This window comes from Pteropus alecto, unplaced genomic scaffold (assembly GCF_000325575.1).
Source record: "Pteropus alecto unplaced genomic scaffold, ASM32557v1 scaffold392, whole genome shotgun sequence".
In the NCBI taxonomy this organism is placed as follows: Eukaryota; Metazoa; Chordata; class Mammalia; order Chiroptera; family Pteropodidae; genus Pteropus; species Pteropus alecto.
The window spans coordinates 1,687,868-1,706,830 of record NW_006431933.1 but is presented as its reverse complement, the minus strand read 5'-3'; the positions used below and the strand labels follow the sequence as shown (position 1 = coordinate 1,706,830).

Here is an 18,963-nt window from a genome sequence, read left to right as displayed (position 1 = left end):
GGGCTTTATTTGTTCTCTTTCTAGTTTTAAGATGTAACTTTTCTGTTTGGAATTTTTCTTTGTCTTTGAGATAGGCCTGTAATGATATAAACATTTCTCTTATTACCACTTTTTCTGTGTCCTAAAAGTTTTGATATGTTGTTTTTCATTCTTGTTTTTTCTATGTATCTCTTGATCTCTCTTTTTATTTCTGTTTGACCCAGTCATTCTTTAGTAGCAAGTTGTTTAATCTCCATGTATTTGTGGTTCTTCCCACTTTATTTTTACAGTTGATCTCCAGCTTCAAAGCATTATGATCAGAGAATATGGTTGGTATGATTTCATCCCTCTTATATTTGTGAGGTTATCTGTGTGTCCCAATACGTGGTCAATCCTTGAGAATGTTTCATGTGCACTAAAGAAGAATGAATAAGCAGCTATGATAGCACTTATACGCAGATCCCACGCTCAGATGTGCTGGTGTGCAAGTTGGGTGTTTTCTATTGAGTTTTAAATGTTCAGCTTATTGTTGTTTAAAGGGGAGAGATCCAGGGACATCTCTAACTCCACCATGTTTCTGACGTCACCTTCTTGTTTCTTGATGTAGGACTGTATTGCTAGGAATTTCCCTCTTGGGACTGCTTCTGCTGTGTCCCATAGATTTGGGGTCTTTCACGTTCATTTTCATTTCTCTCAAGATATCTTTTGATTTTTTTCCCCTTGATCTTATTTTTAACCTATTCATTGTTTAGTAGAATGTTATTTAGCCTCCATGTGTTTTTTGTTTGTTTGTTTTTCAAGTTTTTTTTCTTGTAATCGTTTTCTAGTTTCATACTGTTTTGGCCGGAGAAGACACTTGATATGATTTCAGTCTTCTTAAGTTTAATGAGACTTGTTTTGTGGCTTAACATGTAGTATTTCTTGGAAAATGTTTCATGTGCATTTGAGAAGAATATATATTCTGCTGCTTAGGGTGAAATGCTCAAAAAATATCAATTAAATTTATCTGCTCTAGTATATCATTTAAGGCCACTGTTTTCTTTTTGATTTTCTGTCTGGAAGATCTGTCCATTGGTGTCTATGGAGTGTTAAAATCTCCTACTATGAGTGTATTACTGTCGAATTCTCTCTTTATGTTGGGCAATATTTGCTTTATATATTTAGGTGCTCCTATGTTGGATGCATAAATGTTTACTAGGATTATATCATCTTGTTGGATTGAGCCCTTTATCATTATGTAATTTTTTGTCTCATTATAAACTTTGTTTCAAAGTCTTAAAAACACAATTATTAATCTAGAATTTAGTGTTATTGTGACTTTCGTTTGTAACTCCACACTTTTTTTCTACATAATTTAACAAACTACTGCATTTTTTCAATTACGAATTTAAGTTTTTGGACACACAATGTACTTTTATGCCATCGACAACTGAAGGAGGTGTGGTTGGAGCTGCTAAAACAGAAATTTTTATATGTTATTGAAATTAAGCTGGTACAAATTACAATTAGTTTGTTATAATTTTACGATGTTAAATGAATCCTCCATGGTAACCACAAAGAAAATAGCTATAGAATATGCACAATAGGAAATAAGAAAGTAATTTTAAAGTTTCACTACAAAAAATCTTAAACTCAGTAGAAGACAGTAATGCAGGAACAAAAACTATAAGATATAGAGAAAACAAATAGCAAAATAGCATAAGTCCCTCCTTATCAATAATTCTTTTAATGTGAATGGATTAAATTCTCCAATCAAAAGACAGAGATTAGCATTATGGATTTTTTAAAAAAGTGATCCAACAATATGCTATCTGTAAGAGACTCATTTTAGATCCAAAAAGTGAAAAGATGCTCTATGCAAATAGTAACAACCAACAGAGAGCAGGGGTGGCTATACTAACCAGACAAAATAGACTTTAACTAAAAAAAAAAGTTAATAAGAGACAAAAGGACATTATACGTTAATAAAGAGTTTGATACAGCAAGAATATATAACAATTATAAGCATTTACACATCTATTAACGGACTATTATAATATATGAAGCAAAAATGGACAGAATTGAAAGGATAATTAGAAAGTTTTATAATGATAGTTTGAGACTTCAAAACCCCACTCTAAATCATGGATAGAACAACCAGACAGAAGATAACTAAGGAAATAGAGGATATGAACAACACAACAAACCAACTACATCTAACAGAGTTATACAGAACACTCTACTAAACAACAACAGAATACACATTCTTCTCAAATTCACATGAGACATTTTCCCAGGTAGACAATATTAAATATCAATATATTTTAAAGAATTATATCATGCACAGCATCTTCTATGATCACAAAAGAATGAAGTTAGAAATCAAGAACAGAAGGAAAACTGGAAAATTCACAAATTTGTAGAAACAACAACATGGTTTAAGTAAACAATGGATCAAGGAAGAAATCATGAGGAAAAGTAAAAAATACTTAAAGACAAATGAAAATGAAAACATAATGTGTAAAAACTTATGGGACACGGGGAAACAATGCAAAGGAGGAAATTTATAGCTATAAATACTTACATTAAAAAACAAGAAAGATCATAAATCAACACCTAACTTTACAACTTAAAGACCTAGAAAAAGAAGAAAAAATTAAACCTAAAGCCAGCAGAAAAGGGAAATAATAAAGATTACAGCAGAGATAAATGAAATAGAAAATAGAAAAATAATAGAAAACTAACAAAACCAAAAGTTGGTTCCTTGAAAAGATCAACAGAATTACCAAAACATTAGCTATGTGGACTAAGAAAAAAGATAAACACCATATGATTTTACTTATATACAGAATCTAAGGAACAAAAAGAACACAGTAATCAAAAACAAACTCACAAATATAGTGGACAATTTGGTGATGGACAGAGGGGAGGGGAGTTTGGGGCTGAGAGAATTAGGCGAAGGGTTAAAGAAATACAAATTAGTAGCTGATAGATGGTCACAGGGATGGGGAGCACAGCATAGGGAATGCAGTTAGCATTAATATATTGGCTAGGTGGAAAACCAGGGAGAGAAGGAGCAATTAGGTGAATCATTTTATAAACTATGTAAATGTCTAACCGACATATGGTATACTTGAAACTAATTAAAAGAAATTAATTAGTTAAAAAAGAAAAAAATGGAAGACAAATTATTAAAATCATAAATGAAAGTGAGAACATTGCTACTGAACAGAATAGAGGGTCCAGAAATAAACCTTTGTATACATGGCTCAAAGATTTTCAAGAAGACTGTCAAGAACATTCAAGGGTGGTGGGAGGAATATGGTTCTTTAAACAAATGGTACTGAGAAAACTAAACATCGACACGCAAACAAATGAAGTCGGATCTTTATCTAACACCATATACAAAAATTAACTCAAAATAGATTCGTAACGTAAATGTGAGATCTAAAACTCTAAAACTCTTAGAAGAAAACATAGGACAAAAGCCTTACAACATTGAACTTAGCAATGATTTCTTGGTTGTGACATGACAGGCAACAAAAAAAATTGACAATTCGAACTTTATGAAAATTAATGTTTTTTCATCAAAAGACACTATTAACAAAGGGAAAAAAGGCAATTCACAGTTAAAAATTATACATCTGATAAGAAATTAATATCCAGAATATATAGAGAACTCCTAAAACTCAACAACAACAACAACAACAAAAATGATTCAAAAGGACTTCAATTGATGTTTTTCTCGAAAGGGTATACAAATGGACAATAAGCACATGAAAGGGTGCTCAATATCACTAACCATTAGAGAAAAGCAAATAAAAAACACTATGTGATATTACCTCACACCCATTAGGATGTTTACTATCAAAAAATAGAAAATAACGACTTCCTTTCAAGCTCAGCATTTGGGTCATAGGTCCCCACGTGCATTCAACATGCATATAGAGAAGTGTTATTTCTGTTCAGGGCCCGTATACCATGGTCACGGCATGATGTGCATCCACAATGATTGCAAGGTGTTCAGATTCTGTAAATTCAAGTGTGATAACAACTTTATTTTTATTTTTTATTTTTTAAGTTTATTGGGGTAACATTGGTTAATACAATTATATAATTTTCAGGTGTACATTATAAATTGACATCTATACATTCTATTGTGTGATTACAACCCAAAGTCCAGTTTCCTTCAGCTACCATATATTTGATTCCCTTTACTCACTTCACCCTTACCCTCCTCCCTATATTTGACCCTCTTTACTCCATCTACCTCTCCTCTCCTCCTCCACTCCCTAACCTCTGGTAACCATTAGTCCATTGTCCATGTTCCTCTGTCTCTATTTGTTTATCCTGTTCATTTGTTGATTTTAGGTTGATATCTCACATATATGTGATATCATGTGATTTTCAACTTTTTCTGTCTGGGTTATTTCGTTTACCATGATAATCTCAAGGTCCATCCATGTTGTCACAAATGGAAGCATTTCATCTCTTCTCACGGCTGAGTAATATTCCATTGTATATATGTACCACAGCTTCTTTAGCCAATCATCTATCATAGGACACTTTGGTGCTACCATGTCCTGGCCATTATGAATAATGCTGCTATGAACACTGGTGCGCAAATATCTTTTTGGATATGGGTTTTCAAGTCTTTGGAGTAAATTTCTATTTTTGATACGTATTTTCTTTTTTCTTAAAGAAGTCTCTGCAACATTTCCTGTAATACTGGCTTGGTGTTGATGAATTCCTTTAGCTTATTTTTGTCTGGGAAGCTCTTTATCTGTCCTTCAACTCTAAATGACAGCTTTGCTGGCTAAAGTATTCTTGGTTGTAGATCCTGGGTTTTAATCACATCAAGTATTTTGTGCCCAGTCCTTCCGTTCTGTATAGTTTCTTTTGAGAGATCAGCTGCCAGTCTTATGGGTGCTCCCTTGTAGGTAACTAACTGCTTTTCTCTTGCTGCTTTTAAGATTCTCTCTTTGTCTTTAAACTTTGGCATTTTAATTATAATGCGTCTTGGTGTGGGTCTCTTTGGGTTCATCTCGTTTGGGACTCTCTGCACTTCCTGGGGTTGCGTGCCTATTTCCTTCACCAGGTAAGGGAAGTTTTCCAACATTATTTCTTCAAATAGCTCTTCAAAGTCTTGTTTACCTTCAGGTACCCCTATGACACGGATATTTTTACATTTAGTTATGTCCCACAGGCTCCTTAATTTATGCCCCGGTTTTTTTTTTTTTTCTTGCCATTCTGATTGAGTGTCCTTGGCTTCCCCAACATCTATATCGGTGGTTTGATCCTCTCCACTATCCACTCTGTTGATTCCATCTAATATACTCTTCATCTCAGATAATGTGTTCCTCATTTCTGACTGGTTCTCTTTTATACTTTCCATTTTCGTTTTTATGATTTTTATCTCTTTGTTAAAGTTCTCACTGAGTTCATCTACTCTTCCCTTAAGTTTGTTGAGCATCTTTATAACCAGTGTTTTGAACTCTGCATCGGTTAGACTGCTTGACTCCACTGTTCTTGGTTCTCTGTTCTGTTCTCTCATACAGTTTCTGCTTCTTTGTCTTCCCATTTTGGCTGCCTTTCTGTGTCCGTTTCTATGTACTCAGCAAAGCTCCTATGTCTCCTGATCTTATTAGCGTGGCTTTGTGTAGTAGGTATCCAGTGGCACAGTCCTGAGAGGGGTTCAGCTGCAGGCCAAGTTTAGCCCCAGGCTGTGCTCCTCCAGGGCCACCTGTTAATATTCAGCAAGCAATTCACAGATGCTGTGCTTATAGTTGCCTCAAGAAACCACACCAGAAACTGAGGCCAGCTGCCACCAGTGTGAGTCTTGGCACTGCTCAGCAAGGAACACCTGACTCGCCAAGGACACACCTGGATGTGGCTTGGATGGGGCCCCAAGTTGAGGGAGGTGGAGTTTCATGGAATCCTCTGGGTAGAGCGTCCTCTGTTATCTAGTTTGATGAAGTCTCAGCTATGGCAGCGCTGCATCCTCACATTGGGTGGGGCGAGGGTTCAACAGAGGGAAAATGGATACTGCAGGCACTTCTGCCCAGGAGAGAGCCTCACCTCACCTTCAGCCCTCACTCCAACAACTCAGTGTCCCCCTGTAAGTCCTTGGTGCCCTCCGTGCTGCCAACCTAGCACTGGTGCTCAGACTGAACAGGTCCGTCACTGTGAAAGTCTGCTTGCAGCCACGGCCTGTTTAAGAGACGTCTGCAGCTGCCGGCTGCCATTGCCATAGCCTCTATCCCACTCCACCACTGGGGACCAGGCAGCCTCACGTTTTCACCCCCTCCTACCATTGCAGGTTGACTAATTACTTCTATCCCTAGTTGTAGTGCTTCTGTTCATCTAGATCCCAGGTGACTTCCCTTGCTGTTTGCTTCATGTTTCTCTCACAACTTTGATTTGGTTGCAAAAGCGATGAACAAAGCCTCTATCATCTATGCCACTTTTTTTAGGGTATCCTTATTTTTTATTGTTTTTTCTTTTTGCTGTTTCTATTGTGTATTTTCTGCTAACTTTTCTTCCAAATCACTGATACACATCTCAGCTTCATCTAATCTGCTGTTGATTCTTTCTAGTGTATTCTTCATTTTTTACTCATTCTTTTTTTGTGGTTCCTATGTTTTTTTATGCTTACTATTTCTTTGTTGAAGTTCTCACTAAGTTCACTGAGCATCCTTATAACCAGTGTTTTGAACTCTGTATTTGGTAGATGCTTGCCTCCATTTCATGTTGTAGTTTTTTTCCCAAAGTTTTCTCCTGTTCTTTCATTTGGGACATGTTTCTTTGTTTCCTCTTTGTGTTTGTTTCTATATGTTAAGTAGATCTGCTATAGCTCTAATTCTTGACCAGGTGGCATTATTTAGTGGTGGTCCTGTGGGGCCCAGTGGTGCAGTTTCCCTCATCACCTGCACCGGGTGCTCCTAGTGTGCTCCTTGTGTTGGTTGTATGTGCCCTCCTGTTGTAGTTTAGCTTTGATTACTGCTGGCCCATCTGTGGCTGGGTTTGGTCTTCAGGCTGACTGGCTGTAGAGATCGGCTGTGCCCACAGTATACTAGCTGCCGGTGGAGGCTGACCCTTTGGAACGGGATTCACTCCAGTTTGCTCTGGTGCCTGCTGAGACAAAACTTTTGTGTGCCTCTTGTGGGGTTCTATTATGGTCTGAAGCCAACTACCAGGTGTGATGATTCTAGAGCCTCTTGAGAGAAGATCTTGTGTGGGCCAAAGTCAGTTGCTGCCTATGACTAGCCCAGGGCTACCTGGTGGGGGCTACAAAGCAATGAACAGTTTGTCACTGCCTCCGTTGGACCTGGAGGCAAATAGGAGAGGCCACATTGGGATCCGAGGCCAGCTGCCTCCAGTTTCAGGCATGGAACAGCTTAGCAAAAGGCTCAGGACTCCCCTGAGTCCTGCTGCTGCCTGTCAGCTTCCTGTAAAACTCAGCTACTAAAAGAGCCTCATGTAGTACTTGAGTTAGATGAGACAGGGTCTCAAGGAGTCACCAAGGTGGAGCAAGTGGTCTTTACCAGGTTAATGCAGTTTGTTTTGGCACCAGTGCTAAGCCTTGGGCCACTCAGCAAAAGGCTCAGAACACACCAGGAACTGCCACCACCTGCCTGGGGCCCGTAGACTTCCAGGATTCATCCAAGAAAGACTGCAATACAAGCCAGATCTGGCTGCTGGCCGCCAAATGTGCCTCCCATGATGTATGAGTTGTGTACGGCAGCGTCCGAGGGAGTCACAAGGGTAGAGTGGGAAGAGTTTGCAAGGCCAAAACCGATTCAGATTTAGCTGTGTGGAAGGAGGGCTCAACAAAGGGACAATGGCAGGTATCCTTTCTGTCCTCGCTCTGAAGCCACACAACTCAGTTTCTTCCTGTATGTCTCTGGTATTTCCCATGTTGCTGTACCCCGCTGGAGCCCAAGGTGAGTGTCTGTGAGCAAGGGAGTCTGTACTCTGGACCTTTAAGAAGACAACTGAGATTCCAGCAGACTTCTCTTTTTCCCAGATGGATGGAATCCCCACTGTTTTTCACATCCAGATTTTGTGGGGTCTCCTCTTCCGGGCATCATTGCTCTGGACTGGGGAGTCCAGTCCAGTGTGGCAATGAGGCCCCTCACTTTTCTGGGAGTACCTCCACAGCCAAGATATTCCTTCTGATTCTCAACTGCCACACGTGGGTGTGGAGCCAGCCAATTCAGCATCTCTGCCCCTCCTATCAGTCTCAAGGTGGCTTGTTCTTTATATCCTTAGTTATAGGACTTCTGTTCAGCTAATCTTCAGATGGTTCTCTCGGTCAATTATTCTATAATTTAGTTGTAATTTTAATGTAGTCATGAGAGAAGGCAAACACAGCATTTACCTACTCTGCCATCTTGCCCTGGGCTCCTGTCTAGTTTCTTTTAAATTGTTAATCTTTTATATTGATTCATAGGAGCTCTTTGTATATGAAGTAAACTAGCCATTGACTATATCTGTTGCAAATTTTTCAATTTTTCATTTGACTCCAAGATTTTTTAAAGTTAATGTTCATATCAATTTTGTGTACAAAATGTATCAATATAGTCTCTCATGACTTCAGAATTTTATATCATTAGAAAGGACTTCACTCTAAGAGAATCATAAAAAAATCTCATTTTCTTCTTCTAGCACACCTCATGGTTTCATTTTTACATTTAAATCTACCTCGCATTTATTTTAGTGTAAGAAATATGGGTAAGTTCTAATTTAATTGTTTTCTGGTGTCATGAAATATTTCATTCTGCTGATTAAATGGTATGCTTTTTCCTCACTGACAATACAAATCACATAACTGACCCCATTTTTCTTTTTGCTATGGCTATAGGAAGATCAGAGATAAACTGACAGCTAAGCACCAAGTGAATTTCATTCCTCCATCCCAATTTTCCCTCATGTTAATCTTCTACTTGCTTTATATTTTATTATCCTACCTTTATTTTTCAATTTTATGGGAGGTATTCTTATCAGGTTCAAAATATCCAATAGAAAACAGAGTATGTGGTAAATGAAAAAATAAGATATAACTCATCTGGGCCTTAGTTATTTATTGCTTTTCTTGGGTAAAGGCAAGACAGAGATCTCTAAGGCAGAGCTGAGGGAGGCCTGGGGATAGGACGTTGGACGGGGTGGGGGGAGAAAAGTACAGAGACATAATAGACATAATCTGATTCATATTTCCCAGAAGCACCAACCTGAAAATGCCCACACATAAGCCAGGTCAGAGGTCACCAGGGAGGCCCAGGTACTTATAGCCCCAACCTATGTATTGGTGACTGACATGATTGTAGTGACATGACTGGAGTTGGAAAACTTTTTTTGTAAAGGGCCAAATAGTAAATACTTTAGAGTTTTCAGGCCATATGGTTTGGGCAACTACTCAATTCTGCTATTGTAGCATGAACATAGCCTCAAGTAATAAGGCTATGTATGTGACTGTGTTCCAATAAAACTTTATTATTGGACACTGAAATCTGAATGTCATATAATTTTCACATGTCACAAAATACTTTACTTTTTTCAAGCATTTAAACATGTAAATAGTACTCTTGACTTGCAGGCAGTAAAAAAACATTAAAAGTCGGCAAACCAGGGGCCATAGTTTGCTGACTCTGAGGTAGAGTCTAGATGAGGAAGTTTGTTATTGGAAGTGTGTGTACAACTGTCACTTGATACTTGATTTACGATGCATTAATTTCTCTTATATCCATAAATTCTACTTCTAGAATTTTATCACAAAGAAATAATCATTGTTGCGCATAAACATTTTAAAGCAAAGACTTATTCCATCTTGGATTATAACAATGAATAAAATTGGACACACACAAACACCCAATAATAGAGGGATGGCTCAAACACTAAGGCCATCCAAAAGATGGAATGCTGTGCAGCCATGTTAACAATTACATGTGATCTGGAAAGAGAAAGCAAGTGTGGTCAAATGTTAACAATTGGTGAGTCTACGTCAAGGTTCTATGGATGTACACTGCCAACTTTTCTGTAGGTTTGAAATGTAAAAATAAAGTTGGAAATAGTTTTAAACATTAAAAAATGTTTTGTGAAATGTAAATAAATACTTACACAGATCCAGCTCCAGCTCATCAAAACTCTGTGTTCTCCCGGTTAAAGATAATAAATGTAACACCCTTTTTCAAAGGAAAATGATATAGATTAATTTGGTAATATTTGTCTAACTAGTGTCTCACACTAGTAATTTTAACTATATGTAACGTGAGAAGATTTACAAATTTTTTTTAAAATCTTAAACTTTCCTTTATAAACATCTTGACTTGCTTAGGTTTTGAACACTGGGGGGTGAGACGGGGTCTTGCTTTTACACATGAAACACTATTATCTGAAAAGAGTTCCCTGGTATGGGTGGGTACTCTAGGCCCTGCGGGCAGGAATGGCATTTGGGGAATCCCAGAATCTGGATTCTCCTCCAGGCTCAGGCTTGGACTTGCTGGGTTAGATGCTATTATTTGAAACCCTAACAGGGGAAATAAATTCATTCAGTAACTTGAGTACAATAAATAAATAAATAAATAAATAAATAAATAAATAAATAAATAAATAAATAAATAAAATAGATTAATAGAATGCTTACACATTAAAAAAAAAAGGAACTACTTCTAACTACAAGATAGCTGGTCTTGGGCAGAGGACTTCAGCAACCCTCCATTGGCGCTATTAAATGAGGTGATTAAACATGGTGCGTTGTCAATTTCTGCTTGAATCCGTTACGCACTGTGAACCACAGAGCTGGAATTATCAAGAATGAATTTTGAAAAATCTGTCTCTGTTTAAAACTTTTTAAATGCTTACATTCATTCCCATTACCGGGAGTAAAACCCAAATTCGCTGTGTAAAAACTCAAAATCCAAGGCGATTGATCACAAGGATGTACTCCCCTTTTACAGACCAGAACCATAATCAATTTCTGCCCTTCTGCTTCCGAAGCTGACTTTTAGATACTAAACGCTTTGTGCTCTCTTCCTCCACCCGTGCGTCCCACCTGTTCCAGAACTCGCCAAATCCCACTAAAGACCACCCCACCAGCCACACACGGTCCCCAGAAGTTCCGCGCGCAGTACAGGTTCCCACGCTCTGATGTCTTCCGCAATCTTATTGGACTCAGTAAAACTCCGCCCTTCTCTTCCTCGCTTCCGCCATCTTCTTTGGTTCAGGACCTCCCCTCCCTACCTGGCTATTTGGTTGGCCCGCACCCTGTACTACGTCATTCACCCGCGCCACACGGAAGCCGCGGTTCATCTCAACTGTTCTTATTGCCGGCGGCTCTAAGGTGAGGGCCGCGTTTGGGTATCCCTGGGTGGCAGGGTCCCAGAATTAGGTGAGACAAAAGGACACCCCCCCGCCCCGCGTAAATCGGAGGAGCCCACTCCCAACGCCGAGAGGGTGCAGATGTACTGCGCATGAGGCTACACTGAGTGGTCAACGTGGCCTTCCCCCTCCCCATTCTTCAGGAGCCCATCATGGCGACGCCCCCTAAACGGCGGGCGCTGGCGGCCTCCGGGGAGAAAGTGCTGCGCTATGAGGCCTTCATCTCTGATGTGCTGCAGCGGGACCTGAGGTGAGTGACAGTGCGGGGGGCGGAGCGTTTGGAATGTTCCACGTGGTGAACGGGGCTTTCAGAGTCAGGGCCTAGCCTTCTGATTGGTGGGCAAGGCGTACGGAGCCCAGTCCCGCGCGCCATTCGAGCGAGGAGGAGGGGCAATATTCGGGGTTCAACTTGATAGGAATGTGGTGGTCTTAGCGGAGGCTGTGTCTGCGCATGCTCAGCCTCCGACATCAATTAGGGTTAGGAGCTAGAGTTACCGGGCTGGGGTTTTAAAGTTCGAATCCTGGTTTGACCATTTAGCCATCATGTGAACACAGTGTGCCTCGCCTCGCTTTTCTGTGCCTCAGTTTCCTCGTCTGTGAAATGAAGAAATTGATGGAACCTTCCTCATGCGGTAGTTTTGAGTTTTCAATGTGTTCAGTCCTTGTAGAGGATTTAACATGGATCCTAGAGGGTCAATGTGTATGAAAAATTATTACTATTATTATTAATCTGAGCAGGAAGTAGGGTGTTCACAACTAGGATAAAGAGCATCCTAAAGAGATGGAGGATTTTTCTAGTGTGAGAATGAAACATTCTGATTAGAGGAAGGCATTGGGAGTAGTGTAATAACAATACTAAAAAATAATAGCTAACATATGAGGAGCTTGCTATTTCACATGCACTATTCTAAATATTTTATAGTAAACACTCATCTAATCCATCTAATGACTATGAAATAACAGTTGTCGTCCTTATTTTACAGATGGGGAAATTGAATATCAAAGAGGTTATTTACTTAGCAGAGTCACACACAGCTAGTAAATAGGAGAGCCTGTATTCAAACTCAGGCAGTCTGACCCAGAGTCCATATCTTAACTTCTGCACTAAAACGCCTCTTGAAGGCTTGGTGACATGAGGGTCTCAGAGGGTCATGATATGAGGTATTCCAAGAGGGACAAGGTTTCCTGTTGGTTATCATTTTACTCTTGTTCCATCATGTCCCATCAGAAAGGTATTGGATCATCGTGACAAGGTATATGAGCAGCTGTCCAAATATCTTCAACTGAGAAATGTCATTGAGCGACTCCAGGTAAATATGCCAGGTTCACTACCTTTTGTGGTGGGGCGGGGCAAGGGAGGGTCATGGGAGCAGGTACCCCAGACCAAAACCTGTCACCTGACCTAAAAGTTGACCACTAACCCCTACTTCTTTTTTCCTGGCCTCACAGGAATCTAATCACTCGGAGTTATATATGCAGGTGGATTTGGGCTGTAACTTCTTCGTTGACACAGTAGTGTGAGTGTCTACCCACCCCTCTAAGCCCACAGGGTTCAGCTTTCCCCACTTCCTTCAACAAATATTTTTTTAAATATTCACTATGTACCAGATACTGTGCTTGGAGCTGGAGATGTGACAGTGAATTAAATAGGACAAAGTTCCCGCCCTCCCAAAACTTCAATTTGGGGAATGTAGGGGTGGGGTGGTGAGTAAAAAATCTTAAATAAACTGTATGGTATGCTAAACAGGGATAAGAACTTCCCTAACTTCCACTAACCACTAACCACTGTTCCTCCAGCTCAGACACTTCACGGATCTACGTGGCCCTTGGATATGGTTTTTTCCTGGAGTTGACACTGGCAGAAGCTCTAAAGTTCATTGATCGTAAGAGCAGTCTCCTCACAGAGTAAGTATTTCATGAGGATAGTGTCTGAGAACACCACCATTTGCAGTGCCCTTCTCCTTTTCCCCATGACTTCCTGGGATACTTAGAGACCCATCTCCCCTCCTCCTCAGGGCTAGGGCTAAGGAAAGTGGAGTTGTAAAGCTCAGCCCCAGGTGTAGCACATATTAATCACTCAAATGGTCTCTGTATTGTTCATTCACACAAACATTTATTGGGCATCTGCTGTATGGCAGGCTCTGTGTTTGGTAATGGGGAGGAAGCAGTGAACAAGACAGAAGGGTTCCTTCAAGGGTTACATTCTAGAAGAACAATTTTGGCCAGATCTGAGAGATCTCAGCCTATAAATCAGTAACAATAAAACAAGTTACCTGTGACTTTACCTCCTGCTAATTTTTTTGCTCATTCACTGTTCTCTCACCACACTGACCTTCACAGTCTTTTTAAACACCCTAAAATGATCCCACCTCAGGGTGATTGCAGTGGCTATTCTTTCTGCCTGCAGTACTCCTTTCCCAGATATCTGCATGCCTTCCTTTCTCCTCATTCAATGTAAGTCTTGCTTAAATGTCTCTTCCTCAACGAGGCCTTCTGTAACCTAACTTTAAAATTGCAACCCCTGGCACTCCTGATTCCCCTCCCTTGTTCTACTTTTTCTTTTGAGCACTTGTGTCCGCCTAATGTTTACTATGCAGTTTACTTCTTTTTAATGTTCATCGCCTCCTCCCATTGAGATATAAGTTTTATAAAGGGAGATGTTTTCTCTATACCCCAAGTGACTAGAATAGTACATAGCATATAGTAGGCACGCAATGTTTGTTGAATGAATTCAAAAGGGTATGCTGGAAGCAGACTGAAGTGGGGATTGAAGCAGATCTCTGTTGGTGGCACTAGGGATATAATGTGAGAAGAAAGTATGAGCTGTGGTTGTGTTTAAGATTTCGTCCAGGCAAGGGGAATTGAGAGTGTGGATGAGAGGTTTGAAATGTAGCTAGGGAAGGCCTCCCAGAGGAAATGACATCCGAGTCATTTAGTTGAGTGAACAAACCATGGGGCTGTCTGGGGAAGAAAATTCCTGGCAAGGGGACCTGTGTGCCTGCTGTGTTAGAGGAACTGCCAGGAGAGGTGAGCGTGGCTCAGGTGGAGTGATTGAGGGGATGCTGAGCAATATACTTAAGTTAACAACACCTTACTAGAGTGACTACCACTGATCTAAAATTCCTTCTGGGTTATATTTATCTTTATTCCTACATTGACTTATTCTAGAGTTGCCTCTCTTAGGATTTCAGTACTTCTTTTTTCAAACCTTTCCAGGGTTTTACTGTTAGTCAACCCAAAAGAGCCTCAGACCTGCTGAGATTTCTAAGTCTTAGTGATCAGACCAGTTGATAAACAGTCTGGTCTAGGGGTCTGTTCTCATGGGCCGATGCAATTCTGAACTTGTGGTCATTTAGATCAAGACTATTTTGTATAACAAAGTTCTCCTTGTTATTTATATCAGAGGATGCCTGAGCCTTTCAAATTTCCCAAAAACGAGGTATTTAAGTTGTCAGTGCCTGCCCCCTTGTCTGGTCTATTAGTGTAATGAGACCTGTGGTTGAATCTCATTACTTAATTATAATTAGTAGGGCTCCCTAGAAGTTTAATCTTTCTAAAAGATGAGGATTTGAATATGTATAACTCGCTCTCCTCTTTAAAATGCCTCTTATTGTGACAAACTTTGAACTTTCGGGTTATTTTATGTAACTAAAATAGCCTGTCAGTCCTTCCTGTTCTAAGTATATTTCTTTGTCTGGGGAGTGGGAGGATCAAGTCTCTGTGTATTTTCTCCTGATTACACAGAAAGGAGTACACAGCCACACCAATAAACAGACATGTCATTGGATTGGATGTAGTGTGTGAGAAAGAACAGAATAACCATATGGCTATTAACACTGCCTTACATATTAAATCAGCAGCAGTAAATTCAACACATCCCTTTGGTGTTACAACTAGCATTTAGTGAACTTTATATTTTTCTCCTTTTTAAGTTGAACTCATAGCCTTTCGTAGACTAAACTTGTACCATTAACTAATTTTTTTCTCTTTTTTGATGTTCAAATTGTTCCTGATCAAGGGATCAAGCTGATAAAGGTCATTTCTCTGTTCTTTGAGCATTACTCCAGATATTCTTGAAAGCATTCTTGCTCTCTGGCAACAACCCCATGAACCATTTATTTCCTGACCTTAAACATAGATTCAACCATCTTTTGAGGACTTCAGGTTCCTTTGAGTGGAGTAGTCATTCACTTATTCCTTCAACATCCATTGAGTACCTACTGATTTGGTCCCTGGGGATACAGCAGGGAACAAAGCAGACCAAATCTCTGCCAAATCTTATTCTAGTCAGGGGAGATAGACAATAAACAAGTAAATGATATAGTGTGTCACGGGTTGACTGTCACGGAGAACAGCATGGAATGGAAATAAGAAACATTGCCTAGGATGGAGCAGTTGTGATTTTAAGTAGAATGCTCGATTGGATGTAGTGTGTGAGAAAAAGAGAGGAGTCCAGGTTTTTGGCTGAAAGACTAGAAGGATGGAGTTGACATTATCTGAAATGGAGAAGATAGGGAAAAAGCAGATTTGGAGGAGATCAAGACTTCTGTCTAGGACCTGTTAGGTGTTAATGCTTGTTAAACATTGAAATGTAGTTTTTGAAGATGTAGTTAAAACTTCCCAGGCTGGAGTTCAGGAGAGAGGTCTGGACTGAAAATATAAATTTGGCAGATACTGATATATAAATGGTTCATACTATTTTTTCCAATTTAACATCCTATGTTGTTGCCTCCTACTTGTTTTAGTTACCCTAAAACTGTCTCCTGCATTGACAGATAGCACAGTAAAGTCCACATTCCTTATCATGATGTTAAGATCCTGCATGATCTAGCCCCTTCCTACCTCTTGGATCTTATCTTGTACCATTTTTTTCCCCACCATTTACTTAATTTCTAACACTCTAGCCTCCTGACTATTCTTCACAAAGCTCTTTCCTGCCTCTTGGCCTTTTTGTGGAAAAGGCCCTCCTACTGTTTAACTCTTACTTATTCTTCATCCTTCAGAAAGGCCTTCCTTGACCTTTTGTGTCAATGAGAAATCTTTTGGGTGGTTCTGTTCCCAACTGGCTTATAGAAGGAATCGACTGGTTTATGTAACTGAACAGTCCAAGGTCAGAGTGGTTTCAGGCAACTCCTAGCTTCCCAGTTGCTTAGGACTTGACATCTTTTCTGAGTCCTCTCTCTTACACTCAGCATCCTTTGGTAAATCCTTTTGACTCTACCTTCAAAATATATCCCAAATCCAGTCATTTTTTCATCACCTCAACTGCTGCCACTGTGGTCTGAGTCTCCATCTCTCACCTGGACTATTGCAGTAGCCTCCTCACTGGACTTCCTGCTTCCACACCAGCTCTCCTTATCCCCAGTCAATTCTCCACACAGCAGCCAGATGGATCCTTGTAAACCCTAGTAATTTTACATCCCTGCTCTGATTACAACCTGGCTCCCATCCCACTTAATAAAAGCCAGAGTCCTTACCATGGCCGTGTAGATTTTACACGATCTGCCTCCTCTGCTTACCTCTCTGACCTCACCTCCTACAATCTGCCTTGGCTTATTCTTCTCCAGCCACATTGGCCTCTCTGCTGTGCTTCAGGCATGCCAGGTACACCCCCACCTTGGCGCCTTTGCATTTGCTGCCCTCTTGTGTCTAGAACACTCATCTTCCACACATCCAGACGATTCACTTCTTATAAGTCTTTACTCAAAGGCTTCTTAGTGAAGCCATCTCTAAGCTAATTAGAATTGCAGCTCCCTTTCCTTCACTCCCTATCCTCTTACCGTTTAAGTTTTTCACTGTACTTAGAACCATCTGACACTCTTTTTATTCCATCATTTGTCCCTCTTAATGAGAATTTGAGCTTCATGAGGCCAAGATTTTTGTTTGTTGTGTTTGCTGCTGTGTCCCAAGTACCTAAAACTGTCTGGCATAGAGTAGGGATTCAGTAAATGCCTTTGAATCAGTGCAGTACAGATGGTGGCCAGGCATCTCTGCATAGGAGCAAGTCAGGTAGTAGGATTTCCTACCATCTGCTATGTGGAAGTCATCCAGGATGTAGATAGTTCTTGAAGTGATGAGGAAGCCTCATCCTCATGATCATAAAGCCCACTTCACCCTTTCTTGTTTCTTTTCTCCAGACTCAGCGACAGCCTCACCAAGGACTCCATGAATATCAAGGCCCATATCCACATGTTGCTAGAGGTGAGAGCAGCTCACCCTACTCCCAGCCTATATCTCCAAATGCATTTAGGGTGGCGACCTGAGGAAGAGAGAGAACCAGAGACTGGAAGGTCAGGGCAAGCCTGGGGCGTGGCCTGGACCCAGTCTCTGTTCAATCTCTCCTGTCTTTTTCAGGGGCTTAGAGAACTACAAGGTCTGCAGAATTTCCCGGAGGACCCGCACCATTGACTTCTTTCCCCTTCTCCAGACATTAAAGAGCCTGAATGCCTTTGAGTCACACGGCCCTTCTTTTCCCCCTTAGCCCCTGCTGTTTACTTAGGTTCCCTGTTTCTAAAGCACAAAATTACTAGGAGGCCCAGAGGTCCAGTGTGTGTGGAACCTTCAAAGGGCCCCTGAAATCGCGCTTCCAGCCTATTACCTGGCAGCATTTGCTACTTGACTTACTACTCTACCTGCTCTTCCGTCCCCTTGTCAACCTGGGCCCCCACCTGACCCTTCTGTTTCTTTCCCTGGGCACCACTCTGAATTACCATAGAGAATGGGCTAATTCAGGGTGGAGTTTTGTTCCCAAGGCAATCAACCTTTCTCTCTTGGCCCTAAGGTTTACTCCTCTCCCACACTCCAGTCATTCCTCAGGTACCTTAAATTATACCCACAGCCTTCTCTGCCCAAATTGGCATCGCTCCTGCTTCTAAATAGTTCCAGCTTCTACCAATGGACGCAGAGCTGGATCCTGCCCTCCTTGGTCCGGCCCCTATTCTAGGTTGAGTCCAGCTTCCAATCACTGCATAGCCAAGTTCCACCCCTTTATAATTCTGGCTGCAGCTCGACTCTGCCTTCCTCAGCACTTAGTTTCCGATACTCAGCTCTCTTCCGCGTGTCTGGCAGCTATCCTGTCTTACCTCTGCTGCGTTCTAAATTCGTCTTTTCTAGCCAATCAGTACAGTTACCCTGCCCGCCTACGCAGAGCCCTGGCCCTAACCCCTCCCACTGCTATACAAGTCCTGCTTCCGGGGAGCCGCTTGGAGTGCAGCACCAGCCTGTTCACGTTTTGGCAGCTACCTAGGAGTCCTCTTCCGCCAATCAATAGCAGAGCCCACCCACTCCCTATCCTCGGAGGTTGTCTTCCATCAATACCATATAGGCCAATCAGTGCGAGGCAGGCGCCCCCCGAAACTCGTTAATTGCCCGCGGTCTATCAGAGTTGACCCAATCAGCGTGTAATATCAGTGGGGCCGATCACGCCCCCTTGGAACCCTGGCGGTCATCGGCGTTCCATCAGTTCCCCTTGGGCCAATCATGTCATAGCTCTGTGGGGCAGGGCCCGCCTCCCCAACCCTGGAAGTCGTGCGGTCAATCCGTGGTGCCTGGCCAATCAGCGAGCAGCGGAATGCTTGACTCCTCCTCCACAGGACCACGTGAGCGGTGGGGAAACGCAGGGGCGGCTTC

The 18,963-nt window shown here is 41.1% G+C and overlaps 1 protein-coding gene across 2 annotated transcripts; it reads left to right on the top strand.

The window, feature by feature from the left end:
• The first annotated feature begins 11,169 nt into the window (after positions 1-11,169).
• Positions 11,170-17,787, top strand: UXT (ubiquitously expressed prefoldin like chaperone). Of its 2 annotated transcripts, XM_006906914.3 has the most exons (7): positions 11,170-11,296; positions 11,478-11,584; positions 12,563-12,644; positions 12,784-12,851; positions 13,132-13,239; positions 17,472-17,535; positions 17,689-17,787. In XM_006906914.3, the coding sequence occupies exons 2-7, from the start codon at positions 11,487-11,489 to the stop codon at positions 17,740-17,742; spliced, it is 474 nt and encodes a 157-aa protein (XP_006906976.1). In that variant the 5' UTR covers positions 11,170-11,296; positions 11,478-11,486; the 3' UTR covers positions 17,743-17,787. The 2 variants fall into 2 exon arrangements, with proteins under 2 accessions (XP_006906976.1, XP_024899160.1); XM_025043392.1 differs by lacking the exons at positions 11,170-11,296; positions 11,478-11,584 and adding an exon at positions 11,743-11,966.
• The last annotated feature ends 1,176 nt before the right edge of the window (positions 17,788-18,963 follow it).